The 23,190-nt window shown below is 61.0% G+C and overlaps 2 protein-coding genes across 3 annotated transcripts; one reads left to right on the forward strand and one right to left on the reverse strand.

Moving 5' to 3' along the window:
- The first annotated feature begins 79 nt into the window (after positions 1–79).
- LOXL3 (lysyl oxidase like 3) lies at positions 80–15,900 on the forward strand. Of its 2 annotated transcripts, XM_066317476.1 has the most exons (15): positions 80–120; positions 5,830–6,151; positions 6,484–6,647; positions 7,023–7,234; positions 10,086–10,145; positions 10,410–10,635; positions 10,860–11,040; positions 11,319–11,473; positions 12,234–12,407; positions 12,970–13,132; positions 13,500–13,743; positions 14,278–14,393; positions 14,499–14,635; positions 15,004–15,115; positions 15,272–15,900. In XM_066317476.1, exons 2-15 carry the CDS (start codon positions 5,842–5,844, stop codon positions 15,343–15,345), a joined length of 2,328 nt encoding a protein of 775 aa, XP_066173573.1. In that variant the 5' UTR covers positions 80–120; positions 5,830–5,841; the 3' UTR covers positions 15,346–15,900. The 2 variants fall into 2 exon arrangements, with proteins under 2 accessions (XP_066173573.1, XP_066173572.1); XM_066317475.1 differs by lacking the exons at positions 10,086–10,145; positions 12,234–12,407 and adding an exon at positions 12,554–12,709.
- Positions 15,901–17,459: 1,559 nt separating this feature from the next.
- On the reverse strand, positions 17,460–23,177 carry HTRA2 (HtrA serine peptidase 2). The gene is made up of 8 exons (XM_066317473.1): positions 22,679–23,177; positions 21,666–21,870; positions 21,390–21,584; positions 21,234–21,266; positions 20,730–20,838; positions 20,247–20,316; positions 18,029–18,124; positions 17,460–17,792 (listed from the first exon to the last, which is right to left on the reverse strand). Exons 1-8 carry the CDS (start codon positions 23,035–23,037, stop codon positions 17,627–17,629), a joined length of 1,233 nt encoding a protein of 410 aa, XP_066173570.1. The 5' UTR covers positions 23,038–23,177; the 3' UTR covers positions 17,460–17,626.
- Between the last annotated feature and the right edge of the window lie 13 nt (positions 23,178–23,190).

Raw genomic sequence — 23,190 nt, forward strand, 5'->3', positions numbered from 1 at the left:
GCGCGGGGCGGGCCGGGGCGGAGCGCGGCGGCACGGACCGAAATTGCTGGGCTCGGCACGGCAGGACACGATACGGCACTGCACGGCTCGGCACGGCACGGCACGGCACTGCAGAACTTGGTACGGCTCGGCTCGGCTCGGTTGTGCTCGGTTCGGCACGGTTCGTCTCAGCCCGGTTCGGCACGGCTCGGTTCGGCACGGCCCGCCGGCACCCCGGAGATACCGCGCGGGGCCCGGGAGCGGCGGGGGCTGCGCCTTGCGGGGCCGGGGCTCCTCGGGGGTGTCCCGAGTGCGGGGCCCCGGCGGTCAGAGCGTGTCCGTGCCCGTGGGCGCTGCCGTGGTGTGGGAGCCGCCGTGGGCCGTGTCCCGCGGGCGGCGTGAGCGGGGCGGCCAGCGCCGGTGTCTCACGGCAAGCGGAGCCCGGCGGACTCGGCGGGGTTTTGCGTGCCTCTTCGGGGCTGTACCACACCTCAAAGCGTGCGGGCTGCGGGCTGAGCTGCGGGTTATAGGGGCCGGTGGAGACTCAGGATTTCCATGAAGACCGAACTCCCTCATGGAAGAGGGAGGATGGATGGAGGGATGTGAGGCGGGAGGGCTGGCGGCGCTGGAAGGGATGATTCCTTGCCTCTGGCTTTTCGCCTTCCCAGCTGCTCTCAGAGGAGCCCGCAGCTGAGCCAGTCCTGTCTCCAGCAAGTCCAGGAAGGCTGGCTCTCTGCTCCAGGGTGCCTGGGACCCAAGCCCACCACCATCCCCGCACCCCCAGCCCTGCTGCCCGCCCCTCGGCCCCTGGGGATGGCTGATGTTTGCGCATTCCTCCGAGGTCTTTCCCTCCTGCCGGCGCTGGTTCCTCCCAGAGCTGCCTCTCCCGAGCCCGGGGCCGCTCAGAGCAGAGCGGGCAGAGCTCAGGGCCCTGCCGTGCCCTGGGCAGGCTGGGTGGGGGAAGGAGCTCCAAGGAGCTGTGCTGTGACCTGCCCTGGCTTAGGGGGTGACAGCAGGACGTGGGGACATCAGCTAGCACAAAGGGGCTGGACCTGGAGTTGTCAAGGGCAGTGCAGCCTCAGCCCCACACAATGTTTTGTCCCTGCTGACCCCCCCAGAGCCAGAGTCTCCCTTCCGCAGCAGGGTCCCTACCTGGGATGGGGACACACAGTGGATGGCAGAGGTAGGCAGCGAGGGGCAGTGAGCTCCCAGCCACGGGAAATTGTCGTTTTGGGAGTGACACCAATCCTGCCCGGGAATCCAGATCCCTATGGTGACCCTGGGCTGCTTCCTGGTGCTTCTGGGACCAGTCTGTGGAACCCTGCTCCCTTCCGGACCTTGGTGGTGCTTTACCCCGGAGCTGTGACCCATGTCAGGTCCCCTCCTGGGCAGGGTGGGGGTGTCAGGGTTCCCCTGCTTGGTGCACATGCGCTCCCGGCACTCCAGGGCTGCCGGGAAGCGGGAAAAGTGGAGCAGGCACATCCAGGCAGCCGGATTGCGAAAGGGCCGTGTGTGTGGGGCCCTGGGTAGAAAGGGAGGGATGGAGCCCTGAATCCATGGGACTCACCAGACCTTCTCCTGCCCCGACTGCTGGGGACGTGACACCCTGCTCTCAGGGATGTCCTGGCCTGGGACATCAACAGAGAGTGACTGTGTCACCCCTTAACCTTCTCAAGGAAGGATAAACAGAGCGAGCTTCCTCTCCCTTGTGCTGGCGGGTTTCCCAGGTCCTCGGTCTCTTGTGCTGCTCTTCTCTGAGTCCTCCCAGTTGTCAGTGCCTGGGATGCTCCATGTCCCCCGTGGGTGTGCCGAAGGCTGCTGCTGAGCAAGCATGTCCCTGAGGGTCCTCCGTGGCCTGGCCCTTCCCTGCTGCTGTGGCTTGGGATGTCATCCCTGTGGTGCAGGGATGCCCCATGCTGATTAAATACAGACATATCCAAGGACCTGCCTCACCAGGAGCTGCCCCTTCCCGAGGTCTGTTGGCTGTTCACCTGGGTGTTGGTGGTCCTGATGTCCTGCTCTATGTCCAGTGAGTTCTGAAGGACACACTGGGCATAGGACATGATTTGAATAGTCCTGGGCCCGGGATACCCCCACCAGCACAGCTGACCCCTCTGGAAGGGGCAGCCCCTGTGCAAAATGGGGGCAGTGCCTGGCCATAAGGGCTGTAGACCCTCTCAGGGTGACTCTGTCCCCTGATCTGTCACCCACCGGGACAAGCAGAGCCAGTGGGTTGGCACGGGAGCAGTTTGGCTCCTGCTGCCATGTGAGGCTGTCCCCTGCCCTGAAGGTTCCTCTCAGCCATGCCAACCTCAGCAGCACAGGGCTGAGGCTGAGGACTGGTGGGAGCCCCAGGTGTCCCCCACCAGGATTTTGACTCCACAGACTCTTGGACACCCCACCACCAGCACCAGCAGCACTGCCGGCTGGGATGTGGCTCAGGGCCTCATGCACACCCAGCTGGGACATTCCTGAGGTTTCCTGGGCAGTGGCAAAAACCTGGGCTGCTTCCCGGCTCCCACGCCCAGCCAGCCCGTCCTCCAGAGCCCTTTACCCTTACAGTGGAGTTCTGCTGAGCATCTGTGCCCAGGCAGCACATCCAGAGTGGCACAAGTCCTGCTCCAAGAAGAGACTGTCCCTGGTTGGAGCTGACAGCAGAATGGTTGGGATGCTGGGGTGGGCTCCCCATCCAGAGCAGCAGGCAGGGCTTGAGCAAAGCCTGCAAAGAGAACTAGCAGTCGGGCAGCAGGAGAGGAGCAAACGCACGGCTTGTGCCTCAGAGAACGGAAAAAGTGACGTGGACAATGAGAGCCCTGTTAGCCTGACTGCCCGGGACATGGACACGGAGTGTATATGGAGAGGGAGGTGGTACAGGAATGGGGAAGGAGCCGTGCTGGGCTGCAGGGAGCTCACATGGCAGCTGTCCTGGGCATGGAAGAGGCTTTGGCCTTACAAAGCTTAGCTGGAAATGTCACTGGGAAACTCTGAGGTGAGTGGCAGAGCTGTGGTGCCAGGGCAGAGGAAGCACAGTGGGGATGAGAGATGCTGGAGCAGAACTGAAGCAGGACCCAGGAGCAGTGATTGCAGACCCTGGAGGTCACACTGCTGAGGCTCAGAGGGGAATCAGTGATTTGCTGCACAAAACACAAGCACTTTTCGGGTACCGTGTTCTGGTCTGTGATCCTCCGTGTTTTGTTTCTCAATACACAGATTTTGTTTCTCAATACACAGCCAAGGATGTAGGCTGCACAATGCTGATTTACCAGGCTGTCCCTATTCCCATCTCTGTTTCCCCCACATTTCTGTCTCTTCAGTCTGTACCAGGAAGGTACTTTTTTCCTCCTCCTGGCACAGTTTTGCTTTGAAAAGCATGTGATCCTCACCAGAAAGGCCACAGAGTGGTGACTTCCTCATGTAACCACATTTTAGTTCCAGCAGGTGACCAGTTTTAATCCACTTAGCAGAAGGTGCACTGGTTTTGTTGAGTGCTAATTATTCATTAAAAGGTGGTGCAGATGAATCGAATGCCTTCCAGTCCCAGCCTGTTATATCAGCACAGTTACTCCAATTAACAGGACCTGTGATCTCATAAAAGGCCATTCCTGCTTCCTGACATGGGCTATTTCTGCTGGACCATGGAGATTGGCATTAATTGTGCTGCTGTCCTTTGGGGTTGGACTGACCCCATTGCAAAACTGCCCAGTTCCACAGCAGAGCATCCTGCTCGCTCGGGAAGCTCCAATCATTGTGCATTCCAGCTTTCCCTAAGGAAACACAACCCAGGGTGTGTTACAGTTAGCACTGAGGGAGCCCACATTTGTGTGTCAGGACAGTTCTGAGGGTTTACAGCCCTTCCTCTAGGCAGGGAGATGTCCCTTCAGTGACCCTGGGCTGGAATAAGGTTTTGTTACTCTTGTGAGACGGCAAACTCATCCCTTTGCGGGTTCCCAGGCAGTGTGGAGATGAGGATGGAGAATTCCCATTCCAAGTCCCAAAATCCCCTTTCTTAAGCCACTAGCAGGGCTGAGGTGGCCCTTTGCACCCGCCCTGCCTTCCTGCTGGCCGGGTAAAAGGTTCAGCAGAGCGTTTCCCCGCTGTCTGCCCACAAACACGTGTCCTGCTGAGCTCTGGCAGTGCCAGAGCAGGCAGCTGAGGCACCAGGAGCCCAGAGCTGGCTCCCACCACCCCCAGGGCTCTCAGCTGCCTGGGCCGTGTCCCCACCAGCTCTGTGGGGTCCCCTGTGCCCCAGCTGTGATAGAGGAGAGAGCCTGACCCACACTGATGTGCTTGTTCCGAGGGAGGTGATGTTCTCCTTAGAATTATAGGATTAAAAAAGACCTCCAGGGTCATCGAGTCCAACCTGTGACCAATCCCCACCTTGTCACCCAGAGCAGAGCACTGAGTGTCACATCCAGTCATTCCCATCACTGTGTCTGGTGTAGAACTGGACCAGCAATGCTGGTCATTGTTACTCCTCACTCTCTTCCTGAGCATCTCTGCAAGCACCAGGCTCATTCCGAGGCTCTCACTGCTTCTGGTGGCACCTCCAATGTGACATGTGCCCAAGGGGCAGGGAGGCAGCAGGGCTGGGCCCTGTGGAGGCTTGTGATGGTGTTATGGGTGTGGAAAAGGGGCTGGCACTGCGAACCATCCTGGTTCATCCTTGCCTCGGCCCAGGAGGCATTCTCAAGAGGCTAGAGTGTGGACCAAGTCCTCTTCATCTGGAAAAAAAGCAGGAACGGGGCTGATTCGTCTGCGAAAACCCTGCCTTGGATGCTGGTGAGGAGGTGGAGCAGCCGTGCCAGCCGCCAGCTCTGCGTAGGGTTTGAATCTGTTTCCCTTTCTCTGTGATGCTGCAGCTAAATATGGGAATTTTGAGTCACTCCGGGAAAGCCAAAACTTGTCCTTTTTAATGTTTTCTAATGGCAAGCATGGTCTGTGTGAGTGCAGCAGGCAGGATCTGTGCTTGGGGGGACTTAGAGACATCTTGCTGGGGGTCTGCCCTGAAGGTGTTTTTGGGGAATGTTTTCCTACCATGGAAGAATGGGAAGCAGTCCCCTGGGACTGGCAGGGATGGTGGCATGAGGCTGCAATGGACAGAGAGGTGGGCAAGTGGCCATGCTGGTGGTCATGGGTGAGCATCAGTCAGAGTTTTTCAACACCATCTGTGCAGAAATGCTGCTCCTGAGCTACAGGATCCATGGGAATAGCACACCGGGAAGGAGGGGAGGGCAGCTCACAGAGAAGGGTTTTCACTATTGTTTGCCATGGGACTGGTGCAGGAATACCACATCTCCCTCAGGTATTCAGGGAGCCACAAATATGGTCGGAGGAATGGAGGAACGCGGCACAGAGGAATGTGAATGTTCCGGCTGCCTCGCTCGTCACGGAGGGCAGGAGCGTGGGCTGGAATCCCCTCAGATTGCAGCCATTCCCTGCTCCTGCTGGATCGAGCTTCTGGCCGGTCCAGCTGGGCTTTCCCTGCGCCCTGAGCCTGATCCAGCCCCCTCAGCTCTGGCAGCTCATTTCCCTCCTTCCATTCACCTCTCCGGGGTACCTCTGTGCCCATCTCTCCTCACTGCCCTGCAGTTGTGCCCAGACAGTGCAGTGGGGGCTCAGTAGGGCCTGTTGGCAGAAGGGGGCAGGGGGCACTAGGCAGCCCCAGGGGCGCAGGGCCCATGCAGGGGCTGTGTCTCAGGGACACTCTGGCCAGGACAAGGCACATGGCTGTGCTGGTACTGGACAAGGGGTTTAACCAGCACAGGGGAGCTGGACGGTGGGGCTGGATGAGGGTGCTGCTGTTCAATTTTAGTCCAATTTTGGTCCAATTTTGCCTGTCTGCCCCTGCAGGGCCACACTGCCATGGGAGGCTGTGGCCCGTGGGCATGGCCGGAGCTGCTGGTGCTGCTGGGCAGCACGTGGCTGTGGGTGGGCAGTGCCCAGCCCACCCCCCCGGGCCCCACGCCGTCCCCCGGGCCCCAGCTGAGGTTCCGCCTGGCCGGTTACCCCCGCAAGCACAACGAAGGCCGTGTTGAGGTCTTCTACAACGACGAGTGGGGCACCATCTGCGATGACGACTTCACGCTGGGCAACGCGCACGTGCTGTGCCGGCACCTCGGCTTCGTGGCCGCCACCGGCTGGGCCCACAGCGCCAAGTATGGCAAAGGAGTCGGTAAGAGAGGGGTGGTGGGCACAGCATCCCCCCGGCACGGCCCCCACACTGCCTGGGGGTCTGTGAGGGGCAGGTCCTGTGTTTGCAGAATGCCTGGCTGTGGTTGTGTGCTCATGTGTGCAATGTGTGGGAGCTTTCTGTCTGTCAGAGCAGCCCCTCGGGGAGGTGGAGACTACCCTCACCCAGAACTTCACTCTTGGCATTTCACTGGCCTCAGCTTTGTGCTACAGCACCTGCTGTAGCCTGTGTGGTCCCTGGCCATGCTTGGTGGGCACCTTCCCTGTTCCTAGGGGATGTTTGGGTCCCCCTCACGCCTAGGCTGTGTCTGGTAGGGCGGATCTGGCTGGACAATGTGAACTGTGCTGGAACTGAGAAGAACATCGGGGACTGCAAACACCGGGGCTGGGGGAACAGTGACTGCAGCCATGAGGAAGATGCAGGTGTTGTCTGCAAAGATGAACGTATTCCTGGCTTCAAGGACTCCAATGTCATTGAGGTGAGGAAGCTGCTGGCCAGAGTGGGCAGCTGGTGATGTTCAGGATGCCACAGTGCACCCTGGGTGTGGGGCAGTCTGGGAGCTCTCCCCAGGGGTATAGGAAAGCAGCACTGGCTTTCCTGGTTGTGCTCCCCAGAGATGCACCTGGGGACCCAAGGGGACAAGAGGCACTGAGTTCTCTGGATGAGGTTCAATCCTTGGCTGCCCAGGGCCATCAGATGTGGTCAGCAGGAATGTAGGACTGCAATGCAGTCCCTGTGCCCCACTTGTGACTGGGAACCCTCTTCTGCATCCTTGGAGATTCCCTGGGAGTGGGCTGGCAGGAGGAGGGGTGAAGGGATATAATGTGAGCCGGAGCTGACCTGATCCCTGCAGACTGAGCAGAGCCACGTGGAGGAGGTCCGGCTGCGGCCAGTGGTGTCCGGGGGCCGGCGGCAGCTGCCAGTGACAGAGGGCATTGTGGAGGTGCGCTACAAGGACGGCTGGGCACAGATCTGTGACCAGGGCTGGGACAGCCACAATAGCCGCGTCGTCTGCGGCATGATGGGCTTCCCAGCGGAGAAGAAAGTCAACAGGAACTTCTACAGGTGAGTGAGGCCGGCAGGGAGCCCACAGGGACGAGGTCCAAGCAGAACCAGGGGCACAGGGCTGGGGATGGTGCCAAGGGTGTGGGGGAACAGCACAGGCTGTGCTGTTGTGGCTCCTAAAATCCCTCCCACCCTGCTGCTTGCCAGTTCATGCCCCAGTTGGCCATCTGGACAGTTGCAGACCAAGCTGGGGGGCCATGGGGTGGTTGGGGGGCCGTGGCTATCCCCCTACCACACACACTGCAGCAAAGGCCACTCCAAGGGGAGCGCTTTTGCTCCCTGGCAGCGGTGTCCCCATCCCAAGGGGAGGTTTGCAGCATCATGGTTTGCTCCAGGCACACCATGGCTTGGGCGAGGGGCATGGACACACCATGCCTGGCACTGTGTGTGCCCTGAGCAGGCAGCTCTGGTGTTGCTCCACAGGCGGCTGAGGCGAGCAGCCAAGATGAAGGGCCGCAGCCCCAGGCTGGGCAGCAGGTAAGGGGCCAGGGCGCCCCATCTGCTGAACCATGGCAGAGCTGGGCTGTCCAGCCCTACCAGTCTCTGCCATCAGAATGGATCTGGGCACGAACGGATCCGGATGGAGCAGACTGGAAGCTTGGGCTGTGCTGGCCCAGTAGGACATACCCCACCCCAGGGGACCTGCCTGTGTGTGCTGGGTCCCCCATTCCCCATGAGGGATGATCTCTCTCCCAAGCTGGTCATGCTCAAGGCAGAGCAGCCCTGTCCTGCACTCCAGGCAGGAGTCCTGGCACACTGGGAGGGGAGCAGGAGGCCTCGGAGCAGAGCCATCTCTCCTGGTGGATGGGGAAGAAGGGCTGTGGACATGGGCTGCTTTCTGCAGAAAGCAGCAGTGGGGACACTGGAAAGGCTGTTTTCCCCTCCATTCCCCTCAGGATGGGCTGGTGTGGGCACTAGAGCCCATGCTCAGCAGTGCTGATGGGCACAGTGTGGCATGTCCTGCCCCAAGTACCACATCTGCTTGGGGCCTCTTGCATCCTCTGCCCACTCTTGCTGCCTTTCTGCCATGCCCAGGGGATGGTCTGGCTGCCTTTTCCCTCCATCCCTGAATCCTGCTGCTGGGTTAGTTGGTGGATACTATGAGCCAGGGCCCATCCTCTCTGGGCTGTGGCATGGCACCTCTTTCCTGAGCCCACTGCCATGATGCTCTGACCCCAGCACAGGGCCTTGCCCCAGTCCCACCACCTTCCCTGGTGCTGAATGGGCCCTACACCCACTTGTGAACTCTTCGTTGTGACACTCCTAGGTCTGTGTCCCCAGCAGTCATCCTTGCCAGCTCCTGCAGGTGGTGATGGGAATTCAGGCAGGGTCATCCCATGGATTTCCTCAACCCCCACCTGAAGGTCCTGTTTGCTCCAATGTGCTGTTTCCTGGCTGTTTTAGTGCTTGATTGCCCCTTTCCCAGCGAGCAGGTCCTTCTGCTGCAGCACTGGGAGAGATGTTTTGTGTCTCCATGAGGCTGCAGTCCTGTCCCTCTGCCTCAAGCAGGAACTGGCTCCTGAGAGCCACACTGTTTTATAGGGGGTGATCTATTTGAGGCTGCAGAGCCACAGTCATATGAAGGCACAGGCTAATCCAGGCTGGAAGCGACCTTCGGGAGTCCTGGTCCAACTCCCTGTGTGGAGCAGAGCCAGCTGTGGGTTAAACCCAGGACTTCATCCAGCTGGCTTCTGAAGCCTTCCAAGGATGGAAATTCTGCAGCTCTGTGGTTTCTGCTCCAGTATGGAACAGCCCTCTTGGGCAAAAGGTTTTCCTTACCCCAGCCTGAACCTTTTGTTGTCAGTCACGCCTCTTTTCTCTTGTGCTCTTACTTCCTTGCTAGAAGAGCCAGGATCCTCACAGCTCACAGCCCTGGCTGGAAGAGTCCTACAGCCCCCATCTCCTCCCACATCACTGTCTTGCTGCTCTCCCTGGGGCTCACACCACATCCATGACATCTTCTTGTCCTGGGGACCCAGATCCAGGATCCAGATATGGTTTTCCTGAGCATGAATGGCAGTGATGCCCTCTGGCTGTCTGAATCCCAGCCATTTGCAGTGTCCTGGGGCTCACTGGGCTGTGCAGGCTGGCACCAGCCTGTGCTGGCCTGTGGGGACAGTGGCGCCAGGCTTGGTTTTGCCTGGTCCCTGGGGCTGTCAGTCCCCTGCTCTCCTTTGGGTCACTCTGCTCTTCATTCGTTGTGGGCTCTGGGGTTTTAGCTCTTCCACCCTGAAGAAAGCAAAGCATTTGAGGATGTTGGGATTGCACCTAACACCTCGTGTGTGCTGTGCCCTAGGCAGCTTCCCCTTATGGCTCAGCCTGTGCCAGGGCTGCTTCCCTTGCTGGCAGCAGGTCCTTGCCAGCCTGCAGCAAGTTCCACCATGCCCCATGGCCCCAGGGCAAGCACCCTGGGGCTGCTTGTGCTGCTTGCTTGGTGCTGCTTGCCAGGTGTCCTGCACCTTGGGGACACGGCACAGTGGTGGTATGATATCTGGATGAGGACACAGACACACCTCACCCATACCCAGCCGATCAAATGGTGGCTGCTGGTGTTTGATCTTTTGCAGTGTGACAAAGCAGAGCAGGATGTGGCTGCATCCAGCAGTTTCCTGGTGGGATGCATGTGGGAAACTGCATCATTGCTGTGGAGTGTGGCTGTGTCACACTCCTGGCAGCAGATGATGCTGTTGCACCCCTGTGTGACACAAAGGGGATGCACATGAGTCTTCTTGGGGGCCGAGGTGCCCAGTTCCAGTGAAGCCAGGGCAGGCTGTGCTCCCTGTGTCACTGCTGCAGGCAGAGGCGACAGCCTGAGGCTCCAGGCTTTGTGATGGTTTTTTCTATTTTCCAGGCTGGCCTCCAAATCTCAGCCTAAACAAAAGCGCAGGGAGGACGTAGGGCCCAAGAAGAGGTAAATGGCTCCAGTGGAGAGCCAGAGACAGGAGCCTCGTGCAGTCCCACCAGAGCTGTGTGTGTCCCCACGCACATCCCTGTGCTCCTGGCGGTGTGGGACAAGCAGTTGACAAGGGGTGGGTGCCGGGCAGGCACTGTGTGTCACCCTGGGGACAGGGCAAGGGGCACAGCCAGTGTGTGCAGCCGCAGGCAGGGTGGCTGGTGACACCTCTGCTGCCACTGGCCACGCTCGCCATGGCTCAGGGCTCCTCTCCTCTCACAGGCTCTTCACGGAGCGACAGCAGCTCAACTACCGCCTGCACTCGGTGTCCTGCACGGGGACAGAGGTGCACCTGTCCATGTGCTCCTTTGAGTTCTACCGGGGCAACTCCTCAGCAGCCTGCGGGACCGGCATGCCTGCTGTGGTCAGCTGCGTGCCCGGGCCCCTCTTCGCCACTGGCAACACCCACAAGAAGAAACAGCGCCAGCAGCAGCAGCAGCAGGGCCAGGTGAGCCCCACAGGGAGGGGGACAAGTCCTGTGGTAGCCCACAGCTGGACAGTGCCCCACGGCCAGGCTCTGTCCCCTGGGCTCTGCAGGTGTGTGGGTTGCTGGGTGACCGGTTTGGGAGGAGGATGTGGGGACGGTGTCCTGTCCCTGCACATCCCAGGAGTCGTGGGCAGCACCGTGTTGTGCCGTTCCACACTGTCCCACACCTGTCCCTGCTCCCACAGCCCCGGATCCGGCTGAAGGGCGGCGCGAGGGTGGGCGAGGGCCGCGTTGAAGTGCTCAAGAGCAGTGAGTGGGGCACCATCTGTGACGACCGCTGGAATCTGCAGTCGGCCAGCGTCGTGTGCCGTGAGCTGGGCTTCGGCAGTGCCAAGGAGGCCCTCACTGGGGCACGCATGGGGCAAGGTGAGGCTGATGGGGCAGAGAGGCCAGGCATCCTCTCCTAGAGCTGTGGATGAGGCATTTATCCAGGCTTTGCTTGGCTGGAGTGTCCTGTGGGCACTGGGCTGCTGGGGCATCCCAATGGACTATGGCCACTCAGCCATACTGCCCCAGGCAGCAGCTGTGAAGGCTGGAGTGTCCAGCTCCCTCAGATCTGCCAAAAAGAGAGGGTGGCCTTGAGGACAGGGTGGTCCTGGGCATTCGTGTGTCACAGGGCCTTGATCTCTGCTGTCCTCTGTCAGGGACAGGCCCTATCCACCTGAATGAAGTGCAGTGCCGGGGCACCGAGAAGTCCCTCTGGAACTGCCCCTTCAGGAACATCACACAGGAGGACTGCAAGCACTCGGAGGATGCAGCTGTTCGCTGTAACATTCCCTACATGGGCTACGAGAACCTGGTGCGCACCACGGGGAGCTGCTGGCTCCAGGGGGCTCCCAGCAGTGGGGTGTCAGAGCAGGGTGCTGGGAAAGGCCCACAGGATCCATGGGACCCTCATCTCTCCTCCTCATTTCTCTGGGGAAATGTACACTCCACACATTTCCCCCTGCTCTGAGGCAAGGGAAGCCCTGGGAGCTCAGGGATTTTGTGGGTGGGTGCCCCTGTGAGGAGAGGGTGGAGGGGAGGCTGTCGGGGCTCTGGGTGCTCTATGGGTGCTGCTCTGTGAGGGCAAGTGTGGGGCAGCTGCGCCCTGCTGCTTTTTCTGCTGCTAGCCTGTGCCCACTCCCCAGCAGAAACACCAGAAAAAAAATCACTGTGGGCCAAACAAGAGAGATTTTTTTTAACCTGTGATGAAACAAGCAAATGGAGCTGCTTGTTCCTGTTTGCCCTGGCCCGTCGTTTCATCCACTTTGAGCTTTTTAAATGATCTTTAACTCTCTCACACCTGTCATTTCTGAAATGACACCATTTCAAAATGAACTGTTTTCCCTGCACTGGTGAGACAATTCCCAAACTCACAATTTCTTGTCCCCAAATCCACCAGTTTTGGGGAGTTCCCTGCCTGCTAAAGCTGTGCTTTGCTCTGCTCAGTTCCTGACTTCCCCAGGCACTGCAGCACAGCCCTGGCTGTGCTGGGACAGGGGCTGGGGGACAGTCCTGCAGTTCAGGGGGAGCATCACCTGTGATGGTGATGATGCTGCCACTGCTTTTCTCTGCAGATTCGGCTGAGCGGGGGCCGGAGCCGCTTCGAGGGGCGGGTCGAGGTGGCGGTGGGGGCTGGCGACGGGGACCAGCCCCGCTGGGGTCTGGTCTGCGGCGAAGGCTGGGGTACGCTCGAGGCGATGGTGGCCTGTCGCCAGCTGGGTCTGGGATTCGCTAATCACGGCTTACAAGTAGGTGCCAGCACCAGCTTGGCCAGGGCAGCAGCAGCCACCACCACTGCTCACGGTGCTGGGGACAGGGATGGATGGGGATGGGCATGGGGCAGGAGGTGGCACAGCACGGGGTGCCCGCTCACGGCCCCAGGGTTTCCCCGCAGATCCGCCTGGCTGGCGGGAGGACGGAGTTTGAGGGCCGCGTGGAGGTGAAGCAAGGCAGTAAGTGGGGCACAGTCTGCAGCGATGGCTGGACCACCAAGGAGGCCATGGTGGCCTGTCGTCAGCTCGGCCTGGGCTACTCCCTGCACGCAGTGACGGTAGGTGCCAGCGGGGAGGGCCTCGGTGACACCCTGGCGAGCACAGGCACCGGCCAGCACTTCCCGAATGACCATGGGACTGCATGGAGACAGATGGGGACAGAGGGACGTGGCTGCTCCATGTAACAGGGCAGGAGCCATATGGGCAGCTAGGGGCCTGGGCAGCTGTGGTGGGGGGCTTGGCTGCAGCCTGGGTATGAGTGATCCTGGGCAATCCAGCCACCAGCCCTGCCACCCACCCTTCCTCACCCCCTCCCCAGGAGACGTGGTACTGGGATGCCAGCAACGTGACAGAGATGGTCATGAGCGGGGTGAAGTGCGCGGGCCACGAGATGTCCCTGAGCCACTGCCAGCACCACGGCGCCAGCCTGAGCTGCAGGAACACGGGCACGCGCTTCGCTGCAGGCGTCATCTGCTCCGAGAGTGAGCTGCCATGGGGGCTGCAAGGGGGCCTGTCTGTGGGTGGGGGTCCTGCAGGGAGGGGGTCTGTGGGCAGTAGGGTCTGCAGGCATGGACTCTGAGCAGTGGTGTCCATGGACAGTGGGGTCTGCAGGCAGTATGGTCTATGGGTAGTGGGGTCAGTGGGCAGTGAGCTCTGTAGACAACAGTGTTGTGGGGCCAGGGGCTATGGTCAGTGGGGTTTGCAGATGGAGGTCAGGTCCCCAGCCAGTGGGGAAGGCACATGTCCCCCGTGGCTGGCTCGGCCCTGCCAGCACTGGGCACTGCCCCCTCCACTCGCCCCATCCCTGCTGAGAGCAGGGCCTGTCCCTGAGCAGCCGCCTGCCCCCAGCTGCCTCCGACCTGCTGCTGCACGCACCGCTGGTGCAGGAGACGGCATACATCGAGGACCGGCCGCTGCACATGCTGTACTGTGCTGCTGAGGAGAACTGCCTGGCCAGCTCGGCTCGCCTGGCCAACTGGCCCTACGGACACCGCCGCCTGCTCCGCTTCTCCTCCCAGATCCACAACCATGGCCGCGCCGACTTCCGCCCCAAGGCTGGCCGCCACTCCTGGGTCTGGCACGAGTGCCACCGGTGCGTGTGGGGCACAGGCAGGGGACCGGTGGAGTGGGGGTCATGGTGGGGAGAGGGTGGTGGTGCTGCAATGGGCTGGGTGAGGGCAGCATCGGGCGAGGAGAGTGCTGGGCAGGGGTGACGCTGAAAGAGCATGACAATGTGCAAGTATGACACTGAGTGAGGGTGATATTGGATGAGAGTGACACCGGATGAGGGTGACCCTCGATAGCCCTAATCTGCTGCCCAGGGTCCAGTCTTGCGTGGTTTGGCTTAGGGCTGTTCCTGGATGAGCGGTGTTTGGGCTAGGGTCTCCAGGAGGGCAGGGATGGGCCTGCAGGCTGTGTCCTGCAGCTGAGCCCTCTGCTTGCCTGGGCCAGCTGGATGGGGTCTCAGCAGTGTCCCCTTCCAGGACAGGACACACCTCTGCCCAACCTCACAGTACTGCCACCTCAGAGCAGGGGCTGTGGGGACATTCCTGGCAGTGAGGGGCTGGGCAGGTGGCAGGGGGCTGATGCAGGGCAGTCTGCAGGAGGTGCTGGCTCCCTCCCACAGGCACTACCACAGCATGGACATCTTCACTCACTACGACATCCTGACCCCCAACGGCACCAAGGTGGCCGAGGGACACAAAGCCAGCTTCTGCCTGGAGGACACTGAGTGCGAGGAAGGTGGGTGACACGGAGCCCTGCAGCAGCATCCCTGCCTGTGTCCCCATCATGGGGGCCAGGCTGGGGGTCTCAGCATGGACAAGCTGTGTCTCCTCCTGCCTGCAGACGTGGCCAAGAGGTATGAGTGTGCCAACTTTGGGGAGCAGGGCATCACCGTGGGCTGCTGGGACCTGTACCGGCACGACATCGACTGTCAGTGGATCGACATCACTGATGTCAAGCCAGGCAACTACATCCTGCAGGTGCTGCACCTGAGCCTCTCCGGCCCCTCCTGCCACCCTCCCAGCCTCTGTCCCTGCACCTCAGCCCTCCATACACTTCAGCCACCCATCCCTCTCTCCCACTGGAGCTCCGTGGGGCTGGTGGGTGTGCTGGCATGGGACAGTGCCTGTCCTTGTGCCCACAGACATGCAGGGCTGCTCAGTCATGCTGCCACCGGGGTTTTCCAACTCTGAGCAGCACTGCTCATGGGCACATGGTGCTCAGGGACAGGACCACCCCACCACATCAGCAGCCACTGGCTCTTGGAGCTCTCCAGCACACCCACCACAGCTAGGGAGACACATCCTGTGAGGGCTGGGGCAGGGGTCTCACTGTCAGTGCCCCACAGGTCGTGATCAACCCCAACTTCGAGGTGGCAGAAAGTGACTTCACCAACAATGCCATGAAATGCAACTGCAAGTATGACGGGCACCGCATCTGGGTGCACAGCTGCCACATCGGTAATGGCCCAGGGCATAGCACAGGGTGAGGGTGGAGGGCAGTGACTGGGCTGCAGGAAGCCATGAGGATGGACTGGGATGGTGGTGCTGGGGGCAGCTACAGTGGAAGGTGCTGACACTTCACCAGAGCTGACAGCCCCTGCCCTCTGCCTGCAGGAGATGCTCTCAGCGAGGAGGCCAACAAGCGGTTTGAGCAGTACCCAGGTCAGCTCAACAACCAGATTTCATAGGGCCTCGGCTCTGGGGAGACAGGCATCTCCCTCCCTCACCCCATACGGGTGGGAGGAAGCCGCTGGGAGACCGGCAGGGAGGCCTGATGATGCCCAGTGCTGCTGCCACTGTGTCCTGCCAAGGATTGCCCAGGACTCGCCACCGGCTGCCCTTCCCCACCTCGGCAGGGCTGGTGCTGGAGGCACCGACACCTGCACGTCCCAGCCTGGGGCTGCCACCCCAACCACTGGCCAGAAGGCCGTGCCCACATCCCCTGGGCTGCGGCACACGGGTACGGTCCGGGAGGTCCTGCACCCCCCACCGCTCCAGCCCTTCCCATCCCAGCTGCACCCCAAGTCTCACTCCCCACTTCAGCCCTGGTTCCTCTCACCCCACAGCCCTCCCACAGCTCACCCCCTCAGCTGGCCCCGGGGCGGATCACCCACACAGGGCCCTGGGAGGCCCTGGTCCCCTGGGGATGGTGCAGGTGTTTCTGCCCATAGTGCTGCCCAGGGGTGGCTCCTACTCCATCTCTGAGTTGTAATTTTATTTCCTCTATAAAGTTGTAAGTTCTATTTCCCAATGGCTGCTGGCACGTTTCTGGGTTGGGATGAGGAGCCTGGCAGGAGCAGGCGGCACAGTTCATGCTGCAGGGCTGGTCACCACACTCTGGCACAGTGTGGGAGCATCCCCTGGACGCTGCAATGCCTCATCCACACAGCCCTGGCCCCACACCAGCCCGCAGCACCCTCCTCAGCCAGGGCCGGTCCCCTGGGAGAAGCCCAGGTGCGTGAGAGGAGGGGACCAGCAGCAGCCCCACAGCACCATGTTGGAGGGAACAGAGGAGCAGGGATGTGGTGAAGAGCTGGTTCCCCCTCACCAGATCCAGGGCGAGTATTATCGAGCAGAAATCATGTCCTGGGGCTGTGACCCACAACAACTGAGGTCACACAGCAGAGAGGGGCTGCCTCGACTCGTGTGGGAGCACGGCCCGGGCTGGGGCCGAGACGCTGGGCAGGAGCACTAGGGTGTGACACAGCCCGGCTCGGACCCCTCAGCTGGGTGCTCTGACCCCACCAGCCCCCTCCCTATGCCGGGGACCCCGGGCGCTGGGAGGAGGACAGGGCAGGCCTTGGCTCAGCCCTGGAACGCTGCGGTCAGCACAGCCGGAGCAGCTATGCCAGACACGCCGCGATTTCCCCCCGAGCCGGCGGCGCTGGCCGGGGCAGCGAATTCCTCCGGCGAGGCCGGGGCTGCTGAAAGGAGGCCTGTTCTCAGGGCAGGACGAGCGCGGGGGGAGCAGTGGCAGAGCCGCCCCTCGCCACAGCACCCCTGAGGAGGAACTGTGCTTCTTTCACGTCCCAAAAGCAACAGGCCGGGACTCCGGAGTGCCGTCACGGGCAGGGCCTGGCCCGACAGCCGCATTCCTCCGCTGCTCCGGGCTGCCTTCGCCGCTGCTCCCGCTCCGGCGGCAGCTCTTCCCAGGAAGGCGAGGAACAGCCGGAGCTGCTGCTTCCCCGAAGGCCCTCGGCCGCCAGCTGTCCCCAGGGGCCGGATGTGTGTGGGAGCAGAGATGCAGCACTGACAGCGAGCTGGGGGCGGACAGGCAGAGTCCCGGTCCCGGCTGGAGCTCCCATCCGCAGCCCTCCTGGACATCAGGGCTGGGAGATGCCGCCCCAGCCATCACGAGTCCAGCATTGACACCAATTTCACCACGGCCTGGAAAGCTGCTGCACGGGAGGGGATGTGGACACAGAGCTTGGAGCAGTCGCAGAACTCCCAGCAGAAGGGATGTGACCAGATGGCTGTGGCACACCAGCACTGCTGCACTCCAGGGAGGTAGTGCCGATCCCAGACCCGCTCTGGGGCCGCTCTCACCCACAGAGGGACCACACAATCCATGGCTCGACTGCTGCCTGCTGGGTACAGAGAGGAGTCAGATCCCAGCCCAGGTGGGTACCAGGCAGGTGGCAGGACACCATGAACACTGACAAGGTCCCTGGAGGCACAGCAAACTCCTGCCCAGCCACAGCATCTCCTGTGTGGACTGACAGTAGGAGCAGGGTCCCACACACCCCAGCCTCCAACCAGGCAACTGCTGCTGCCATGGGAAGGAGGTAACATAGCCCTGAGGGCCACTAGAAAAGTGCTTTATTTGAGTATAGAGGGGAACAGCTGCACTGCAAGTCACCCAAGCACAGGCCCCTCTCATGGCCCCTTCCAGCCCTGCACGAGCTCTCGGTCTCTGCCTGGCCAGCACGGACACATCTCAGTCCTGCCCTCAGCTCCAGGTGGTCTCAGCTACTCGGTGACCTCGGGAACGACGCTCACCAGCAGGGTGTCATAGCCGCGCCTCACCAGCAGGGCCAGGCTCTGCTGCGTCCTCACCGCCTCATACACGTCCTCGGCGCGCCGCGACGGCGTCCCATTGATCTCCAGCACCACGTCCCCGGCCTTCAGCCCTGCCCTGCAGGGACAACACGGATGAAGCACTCAGAGGGTGAGGCAGACACCCGGCACCATCGTCCTCCGAATGCAGCAAGAACTGTGGCACCAGGGGTTCCACAGCCGCACTTGGCCAGCAAGACACCCGGCCTGGGAAAAGGTCCCCGGGTGGTTTTTGCTGCAGAACCCAAGCCCCGCTGCTCTGGACGTCCCACAGGTTCTCCCTCACACACCCCTGAGGCACAGGGCAGCACTTACTGGTGTGCTGGGGAGCCGATGATCACCTTGTGGATCAGCACGCCGTAGGAGATGTCTGGAAAGGTGGGGTCACGCAGCTTCAGCTCTGCCAGGATGCTGCAGAGTGAACATCAGCATCAGGGATGGAGCTGGAGGCAGAGCAGGGCTCACACCCCACTCCCTGCAGCTGCACAAGCTTAAGGACCAGGCACAGAACCTCCCCTCCTGTGTTCCTGCACCCTCCTGTGTCCCTGCACTCTGCTGAACACGAGCCACAGCTGCCAGCCCCGAACACTGCCATCCTCCTATCAAAATGAAAGGACAAAGGATCCAAGTGGAACCAGGGAGAGCTGGAAACCCCTGGAGCAGATGCCAGCTGGATGAGAGCTGTGGGGATGCACATCCCCATGTCACATCACCCTTCCCAGGTTCAGACTTGCCCCTCCCCTGCTGTGGTTTCGCTTCTCTGCCCCAGATGGGCAGGACACACAACACAAGCTGTCTTTCTGCCAGACATGTCAGCAGAACTCTCCTCCTGAATTTCAACAATCAGTTTCTCCAACTTTCCCACAGACTTTAGGATTTCTAAACCAAATTTAAACTCTGCATCACTCACAGCTCCTCTTTGGACTCTCCCCAACTGCTCCTCACCCATCTTGAATGAAATCCAGAAGTGGATGCAGCACTCCAGCTGGATCTCTCCAGAGTGACAGCATTCTTCCCTCAAACACTGCATCAGCTCCAATCCCTGCAGACCCACACACTCAATCTCTGCCCAGCTCTGCTCCTTTCAGGACCCTGCTCAGCCAGTCAGGGCTTCCCATGTGGCTGTGGTCCATGCTGTACTCTACTGTGCTGTCCCACAGCCCAGTGCAAACTGCCATTCCTTCCCAATTTCACACAGCAAAGATGGGAAGAAGCCTCTCAAGTTCATCTCAGCCAACCCCCAGCAGGCTTAGTCAGGGCAGGCTGCTCTGGACTGTGTCCAGTTGGGTTTTGAGAATCTCCAGGGACTCTCCAGGCAATGTGTGCCAGACTCAGAGCACCCTCCTCACAGTAAAAACAGGGATTTCTTCTGGACTCTCACATGTCTCTGTGCCCACTGCTTCTTATCTGATCTGGGCATCACAGACATAACAACAGGTTCTGTGCAAAACACGGAGCTTCTCCTTCCTGTGCCAGGGAAAGGTTTCCAGATGGAAAGGTCCAGGGCATTCAGGGCAGTCACCCGATTCCAAAGCGAGCAATCCCTTGTTGGGAGCCCTTCCTGCTGGGCACAAACAAGCCTGGCAGTCAGGTGGTTTCCCTGGACCAGCTTGGGGGCTGTGCGGAAGCTGGAGCCACATCCCAGGAGCCGTGTCCGAGGAATTTCACGCTGCTTCCTGACAGACCCGGTCCCTGCAAGCGTGGCCAGGGAAGCAGGAGGAGTCTGGGCTGGCCTCCCACATCCCTCGGGTTCTGCCGGGTTACCAGCACCATCTGCTGGGCATTGGGGAACTCACCAGACCTTTAGGAGGGCAGAGCGCAGCCCCAAAAGGGGTTTGCTCAGCATGGCACAACACCAGCCCCACGAGGCTGAAGGTCCCTGAAATGTGGCTGCAAGAGCTAAAGAACCAGAGCAGGTGTTGTCCTTGAGAACTGCTCCCAGAGGTGAGAGCACAGGTCCTGCTTGCTGACATGGGCATTTCACAGAATTGTTTGGGTTGGAAAAGACTTTCAAGATCAAGTCCAACCACACCCCCAGCTCTGCCAAGGCCACCACTGACCATGACCCCAGGTGCCACATCCACACAGCTGTAAAATCCCCCCAGGGATAGGGACTCCACCATTGCCCTAGGCTGATGTGCCAGGCCTGGACAGCCCTTTCCAAGAAGGAATTTTCCCAATATCTAACCTCAACCTCCCCTGGCACAACCTGAGGCAGTTTCCTCTAGTCCTGTCCCTTGTTCCCTGGGAGCAGAGCCTGACCCCCACCTGGCTCCATCCTCCTGTCAGGGAGAGCACTTTTAATCAGCTCACAGAGTCTGCTACCAGTATAGAAACTTGCAAGTTTCCAACTTACCACTGAGCCAGCTGGGAGACTAACCACAATACAAGCACAAAGGGATTTGAAAGCAAAACCTTTAGCTGTAGAGACAATCCTCCCAAAATCAGGCACCCATGGTTAGCTGGAAAAGATCCCATCACATCCCTGCCCCAACAAGACCAGTCTGTTGGCCCCTGACCTCAGGACAGGTACCTGGGAGTGAGGGTGAGCATCATCACCCCGATGTACCGGCGCTTCGTCTCTGCATTGCCAAACCAAGAGCCTGTGAAAGGAAAGGCATGGAATGTCATGGCTGGAAAAGAAAGACGCATTCAGAATTGGGCTGAGCCCTCACAGCCCTCAGGGAAGCCAGCATCCAGAGCCATTCCAAATCCTACAACAGCTCCGTCCAGTTCTCAACATCAGCAGGAGCATTTCAGGTGATGCATTTTGCACTACGACTTGGCTTCCCTGGTTTGTCAGATTTTTGACAGAGAATGTTCCTCCCCAGCGTCACAGAAGAAGCAGACAGGGCAGGGCAGCAGCAGCACAGCTTTCCTGTGGCACCAGATGAGACCCCAAAGACTTCTCCTGCCCTCCCTGCCTTTCTCAGGAAGAAGGGCTCAGAGTCCAGTTGTGCCAAAGCTTCCCCCTCTCATCCTCCCTCAGCACTCGAGCAGGGAGGTTCCCACTCACTCTTGCGGTGTTCCTCCTTCTGCAGGAACTTCCGCAGCCGGTCGGAGGGGATGGCAAAGGAGATGCCCGACGTCACCTTCATGGTGTTCACGCCAATCACCTCACCATCCTGCAGGGAAAGGGCACTGCAGCTACCCAGCCTGGATCACTGTGGAGAGCAGGGGAGCTACTGCACCAGCCTGGGGTCTTGCCTGTGCACCCACCCCTCCCCAGGCTGCTGTCCCAGCGTTGCCGAGGCTGGGTAGGACCCAGGGGTTCACTCTATGGGATGAGTTCATGCAGCCCCTGGCTCTGCCCTGCAGCACCAGCCAGACCTCAACTCCACCAGAGCCCCATCAGCTCCAGCTGCCTCAGATACTGCACATGGTCCTCGTGCCAGGCTTAGCTCTCCTCCCTCCAGTAAGCATCCCAGCACCCACAAGCACTCCCACAGAGGGGCAAGCAGCAAAGGGCACACAGCACATCCCTGCCCCAGCCAGCAAGGGGACAAGCAGCAGGACTCACCAGGTTGACGAGGGGGCCCCCAGAGTTCCCAAACTGTGTCAGAGGAAGAGAGAGTGTGAGCAGACCACGAGAGCCCCATGCTCAGGCCGATCCAGAGTGACCAGCCAGAACCCCCGTGCTCCATGTTAGCCCCTCCTCCCTCCCCGTGTCCCTTACATCGATGGCGGCGTCGGTCTGGATGTACTCCATGTCGGTGGCGGCCAGGCCCAGCTCGCGGCTGCCGCGCTGCGCCGAGCTGACGATGCCCGAGGTGATGGTGTTCTGCAGGGCAAAGGGGCTGCCCATGGCCACCACAAACTCGCCCTGCCTCACCTCGGCCGAGCGGCCCAGCGGCAGCGTGGGCAGCGGGTGCTGTGGGGAGCGAGACGGTCAGCGGGACAGAGGGGAATGTCCCCACTTCCCGGTGTCCCCACGGCTGTGACGCATGCACACCTTGGGTTTGATCTTGATGGTGGCGATGTCGGCCACCTGGTCCACGTCCTGCACCACGGCATCGTACATCTCACCGCTGGCCAGCTTCACCCGCACGCGTCGCCGGTTTGCCACCACGTGCGCGTTGGTGACGATCAGCCCGTCTGGGGACACCACGAAGCCCGAGCCATTGGAGATGGGCACATCCCGGCCCAGGAAGGGGTGCCTGCAAGGAGGGCACGGGTCAGGAGGGGTGGCAGCGACAAGGCTGGGAGGCAGCAGGGAGCAGCAAGGGTGCACAGGCAGCGGCACGATGGGGGAATCCTTCCCCGTCCCAAACAGGGGAATCTGCACGAATGCAGCAAGAATCCAGAGCTTGTGCACAGCCACAAAGGTATAATCCTACCAGGAACAGAAGCATGCAAGAGCAGGAGGGGCTGCGACCTGTGCAGGGACAAGGCCAGAACACATGAAGCCCAGCCTTGGAGCATATAAGAAACACCTGAGACGCCACCGAAACGTTTCCTGATAGCAGGAAGCAGACTCACAACTCTGAGCCCTGGTCAATCACCCCAACCTCTGCTGGTAATCAGGTGAAGTGAACGGAAAACGGGATGGAACCTAGAGAAGGAACAGCACCAGCTGATGCTTCCTTACACTGTAAGGCAGAGAGGGTGACATTGCACACAGGTGACACCAAGCTGGAAGCAGCAGTCACCAAGCTCAAGGGCAGAGCTGCCGCACAGTGGTGATCCAAGCGGCCAGAGGCATTGGACTGTGAGAACATTAGACAGCGCAAAGGGAAATGCCAAGTGCTGCTCCCAGGAAGAGTAACGGAGCAGCCTGGAATGCAGCTTCGCCAGACGGCCCCGGAGGACACGGATGTGGCAGCCGCGTGTCGGTCCCTCCCGAAGCACTTGCGGGAACCCTCCGGGACGGTTCAGGAGAGGCCGGAGGAGGTCCCGGAGGGGGGCCGGGACCACACTGCGCAGGAGGGGGGGAAATCCCTTCCGGGGACTCCCCAGTGCCGGTACCTGCCCACGATCTCCACGTAGACCAGCGCGGGCGCCGTTTTCTCCACCACGTCGGCGATGAAGTTGAAGGCGGCGCGGGGCGAGGTAGATGGCGGGGAGGGCGGCGGGGCGGGCACGGCGGCGCTCAGGGGGGGCCGGCGGCGCTCCCGGGCCCACAGCAGCAGCAGCGCCGCTGCCCCGGCGCCCACCGCCGCCGCTAGAGACCGGCCCCGGGCGGAGGGAGGCGGAGGATGGGAAGGAGGAGGAGGGAGAGGGGGCGGTGGGGGCTCAGCGGTCCCGGTCAGCGCTCGGCACCAGAGCTGTACACTCGGTGGCACCGGGATCCACCGGATCCGCACCCTCCGCGCCGCTGCCGCCATGCTGCCGAGCGGAAACCGCGCCCCGCTTGGGCGGGGCTGCACCTCGAGGCACTATGGGAATTGTAGTCCTGAGGCGGGTCTGCCGGAAGTGCCCTCCACCGCTGAGCACGCCGGGAGCTGTAGTTCCGAGGCGGGGCCTGCCGGAAGCGCGTT

This window comes from Sylvia atricapilla, chromosome 4 (genome assembly GCF_009819655.1).
Source record: "Sylvia atricapilla isolate bSylAtr1 chromosome 4, bSylAtr1.pri, whole genome shotgun sequence".
Lineage (NCBI taxonomy): Eukaryota > Metazoa > Chordata > Aves > Passeriformes > Sylviidae > Sylvia > Sylvia atricapilla.

Excerpts from the sequence above, each read along its gene's own strand:
- LOXL3 (XM_066317476.1), top strand. The coding sequence starts at position 5,842 with ATGGGAGGCTGTGGCCCGTGGGCATGGCCGGAGCTGCTGGTGCTGCTG. Across the intron at positions 11,474-12,233 it reads ACATGGGCTACGAGAACCTG|ATTCGGCTGAGCGGGGGCCG; the intron begins GTGCGCACCACG and ends TTTTCTCTGCAG. Across the intron at positions 14,636-15,003 it reads CAGGCAACTACATCCTGCAG|GTCGTGATCAACCCCAACTT; the intron begins GTGCTGCACCTG and ends AGTGCCCCACAG.
- HTRA2 (XM_066317473.1), bottom strand. The coding sequence starts at position 23,037 with ATGGCGGCAGCGGCGCGGAGGGTGCGGATCCGGTGGATCCCGGTGCCA. Across the intron at positions 21,585-21,665 it reads CCATCAAGATCAAACCCAAG|CACCCGCTGCCCACGCTGCC; the intron begins GTGTGCATGCGT and ends CGCTCCCCACAG. Across the intron at positions 18,125-20,246 it reads ATGCTCACCCTCACTCCCAG|CATCCTGGCAGAGCTGAAGC; the intron begins GTACCTGTCCTG and ends TTCACTCTGCAG.